At 50.5% G+C, this 4,127-nt stretch overlaps 1 protein-coding gene across 1 annotated transcript; it reads right to left on the bottom strand.

The window, feature by feature from the left end:
• Positions 1–1,980: 1,980 nt before the first annotated feature.
• GUITHDRAFT_56395 (hypothetical protein) lies at positions 1,981–2,206 on the bottom strand (the record flags this gene model as incomplete). Its single annotated transcript, XM_005820430.1, has 2 exons — positions 1,981–2,089; positions 2,139–2,206. Coding segments are annotated over 2 exons (177 nt in total), but the record flags the coding sequence as incomplete, so codon positions are not given.
• Positions 2,207–4,127: the final 1,921 nt, after the last annotated feature.

Raw genomic sequence — 4,127 nt, 5'->3', positions numbered from 1 at the left:
GATGAGGAGGAGAGAGGAGAGAGAGAGAGAGAGAGAGAGAGAGAGAGGAGGAGGAGGATGATCACTGTTCGTACCCCATCAATAGTCGGGATGGTGACGTTGACTCCTTCCTTCGCCTCTGCAGATCTAGTTGAGAGAAGGGAGGTAGGGAGGGAGGCAGGGAGGGAGGGAAAGAGGGAGGGAGGCAGGGAGGGAGGGAAAGAGGGAGGGAGGGAGGGAGGGAGGGAGGGAGGGAGGGAGGGAGGGAGGGAGGGAGGGAGGGAGGGAGGGAGGATAGCAGGAGAAGGGAAAGAGGGAGAGGCAGTGGGAGGAAGAATCGATACCTTTCTTTGAGAGCTCACAGACGTAGATCAAATCATTCTCAATCCTCTTAAAAAACTGCCCGCCTATCAAATTGCTCCATCTCCTCCTCCACCACCTTCTCCCCCCCCCTTTCCCCAACCCCTTTCCTTCGTCCCCACTCTTCACCACCTCTCCCTCTCTCCTCCACCTCTCCCTCGCTTCTTCACCTCGTGCGACTTTTCTTTCAGCACGAAACACACGCTCTGCAGCCCTTCGTCGTCCTGCGACTTGATAAGAGAAAGACAGACAAGAAGAAGAGGAGAGGAGAAGAGAAGGGCAAACATGAGCACGAGCACGAGCACGAGCACGAGAATGAGCAGCAGGTACCTCAAATGTTATTCGCGTGCCTTCTTTCCATCCTCGTTTGATCTGCAAGTACAAAAGGAAAGGACAGGGAAAGAGGAAGAGAAATAGAGGAAAACATGTAGAAAACGAAGATGGAGTTAAACAAGAGGAGGAGGAGGAGGAGGAGGAGGAGGAGGAGGAGAGAAAAGGAGGAGGAGGAGGAGGAGTCAGTCTCTTTGCTTCTTAGGTCGCATAACCTCACGTCGATTGTGAATGTTTTGTCGACGGGAACAGCAAAACCAGTTCCCTGGGAGAGCAACGAGATGAGAGAAAAAGGAGAGGAGGAGGAAGAGGGGAAGAGAAAGAAGGGAGGAGGAGGAGGAGAAGGTAGCTGAGGAGGAGACAGAGGAGGAGGTGGTAAGTAGAGGAGGAGGAAGAGGAGGAAGGGGAGTACAGGATCGAGATGATAAACGGAAGTTTTCTCCATTCGCTTCCCACCTAATAAACCGTGAGGAGAGACAAAAGGACTGCAAGAGGAATATGGGAGAGCAAGGGAGAGACTGAGTGAAGGACTCGAAGTCGTCCTAAAGTTCCGCGCTCCTCCTCCTCCTCCTCCTCCTCCTCCTCCTCCTCCATGCTCCCGCATCCCCCATCCTCCTCCTACATACCGTGGAAGAGTTCTTCGAGGGTGACTACCAACTTTCTCTCCACTAGTCTGCGAGATGAAGTGAGCAAAAACAAAACGCAGAGGAGAGAGGGAGGGAGGGAGGCAAGCAGAAGGGGGAGGAGGGAGGAAGGGAGGGAGGCAAGCAGAAGGGTGAGGAGGGAGGAAGGGAGGGAGGGAGGGAGGGAGAGGAGGAATGTCTAATACCTCTTGACATTCCAAGGATGTTTAAACTGGAAGTTCATTGGCGATGAGAACGAATGCCTGGTCCAAGAATCAGACCTCCTCCTGCTCCTGCTCCTGCTCCTGCTCCTGCTCCTGCTCCTGCTCCTGCTCCTGCTCCTGCTCCTGCTCCTGCTCCTCTCCTGCTCGTCCTGCTCCTGCTCCTGCTCCTGCTCCTCCACCTGCTGCTCCTGCTGCTCCTCTCCACCTGAATCGTCGACCGAATTCAGCAAAGCTTGTCTCAAACTCCTCATACTCGTGATCTTGCTCCGACCTGCTCCATTCTCACTGCAAGAAACAAACACCAAATCGTCGTCGTCGTCATCGTCAGCAGATCATCATCATTATGAACACCATTGCAAGACGAACATTAAAAACTTTCACAAACACCTTCAATCGTTCGAGATCTCGTATCAATACAAGCTCTCATATCATCACTCATCAGAATCTCACCCCTGTGCCTGGCCCTTCACTCCTCCTTCCCCATAAGCATCGTACGCATCTCGTTTTGCCGGATCACTGAGAACATCATAGGCTTCTTGGATTTCTTTGAATTTCTTGTCTGCGAGTTCCTTGCTGCGACATGTTTGATATCCGGAAATGTCAAGAGCAGAACAAAACAAACTTGGAAGGATGGCGATCTGGATGCCATTTCAACGCCATCTTGTGATACGCTTTCTTGACCTCCCTGTTATGAAACAAACAAAGTCACAGAACCTCGTGGTTTTACATGCAGCAATGGCAGCACAAATTCTTCTCCCTCATCGCTTCTCACAACATCTTGTGAAGCATCGTGATAATCAGTCATCACCATCACCATCACCATCCTGCCCCCTCCCATTCCCTCTCCCTCTCCCCCTCCCTCTCCTCCTCCTCCTCCTCCTCCTCCTCCTCCTCCCTCACGTCGGCGATGGTACATCCATCTTCTTCAATCCAAGAAGTTCATAGTATCTCTCATTTCCAATCCCCCATCCCCCCCGCAGCCTCGCTACCAGCCCTCTGGTGCTGTAAAACGACTTTCCCGCCCAGCACTTGGTGTCCCGATCGACCTGGAAGGAGGGAGAGTGAGAGAGCAGGAGCAGCAAGGCATGCAAGTACAGCCCATGATGGAGGCTGAAGCAGAGGAGCCGAGTATTTCACTCCTCTGCGTTCGTAGAGTCCGCTCGCAGTCTCCCGCAACTCTTCGGTAGACTGCAGTAGGAACAAGAGCGCGAGCATGGAAACGAGGCTGTTGCTGCACCTAAGGGGACCGAGTTTCATCATTCCGAGGATCTCAATTGCGTTTTCTTGACTTCGATCTCATGCTGACAGACCCCCCATCGTCTCCTTCATATTCTGCAAGTGAAAATATCAGCCAAGTTTTATAGTGGAGATTTTTCTGGACAGCATTGTCAACTTTTTCTTCATCGACATAATTCGCCTCTTGCATACGATAACTATCATCAACCACAAACTTATTCACTTCAGATACTTTACGACATCTCTCAAAACATGCCAACTTGCATTTTTTCGAATTTCGTATCCAAATTTCTCTCTCGCTCAATGATACTGAACGACCGTTCATTGCTCCCATTCCCTTGTTTTCTCAGTTCATCTTACTACTTCTCCCGATCTCCCTGGCTCCCTCTCCTCCTCCTCCTCCTCCTCCTCCTCCTCCTCCTCCTTCTCCTCAACATGGCTGCATGTGGTCTATCGCCATGGCGGCCCCCCGACAGACCGCGATCCTGGTAGACCAGAGAGTCGGACAAACCAACTCAGGAGAGGGTAGTTTTTATCAAATGTTGGGGTAGGGGGTTAATCGAATTATTCAAGTGGTGTAAGAACGTGGGGTATTTCAAATATTAAAAGTAGGGTGGGTATTGAAAGTCCAGGGTAGGCTAGGATTGGAGGAGGTGGGGGTAGTAAGGGGCCGCCATGGTGGTGAAACATATCGTGCTGTTCAAGATGAAGCAGATGGATGAAGCAGGTGAGGAGGAGGAGGAGGAGGAGGAGGAGGAGGAGGAGGAGGAGGAGGAGGAGGAGGAGCAAGATAAGCCGATGGAATGTGTTGAAATGCCGTGAATTCTTCTTCTTCCAACTATTTCTTGTCTTCCTTCTTCCAGCAAACTATGCGAAACCGTGCTTTACAATCCTGATTTCACATGATCCTTGTGTGATGCGAACTGTCCGCTGTTTCGAACACCCGGGGCTTGCAAATTCATGAAGATGATGAATCCTTTTTCGAATTCTGCTTCACTGAAACCAGTGATGAACATTTTCTGGCATGGATTCTGATTCATGAGTACCGAGCTACCTGTTTGAAAGTTTGTACACTGCATGCTGTTTGATCACTTTCATTATAGCTCTGAAAGCTTCCTGAATCTCATTTTTTTGCGCAGGGATCAGAGGTTAACGAAGCCAAGAGTGGCCTGACCTGTAATGAACAATTCAACACATTTAATGAAAAATCCGAATAAAACACATTTTCAACATGACGATGCTTCAAACCACCCGTCGCCTTAACAATTTCAGCTTGTGAACCGCAAGTGGTTCTCTTCACGCCCTTCTTCTTCTTCTCCTTGAGCTCTTTGGCTGCATTGACATCAACCCGTCAACACAGGTGTCCATCATGTAC

The sequence above is a fragment of the Guillardia theta genome (genome assembly GCF_000315625.1).
Source record: "Guillardia theta CCMP2712 unplaced genomic scaffold GUITHscaffold_177, whole genome shotgun sequence".
NCBI lineage: Eukaryota > Cryptophyceae > Pyrenomonadales > Geminigeraceae > Guillardia > Guillardia theta.
This window is presented reverse-complemented; position numbering and strand designations above follow the sequence as displayed.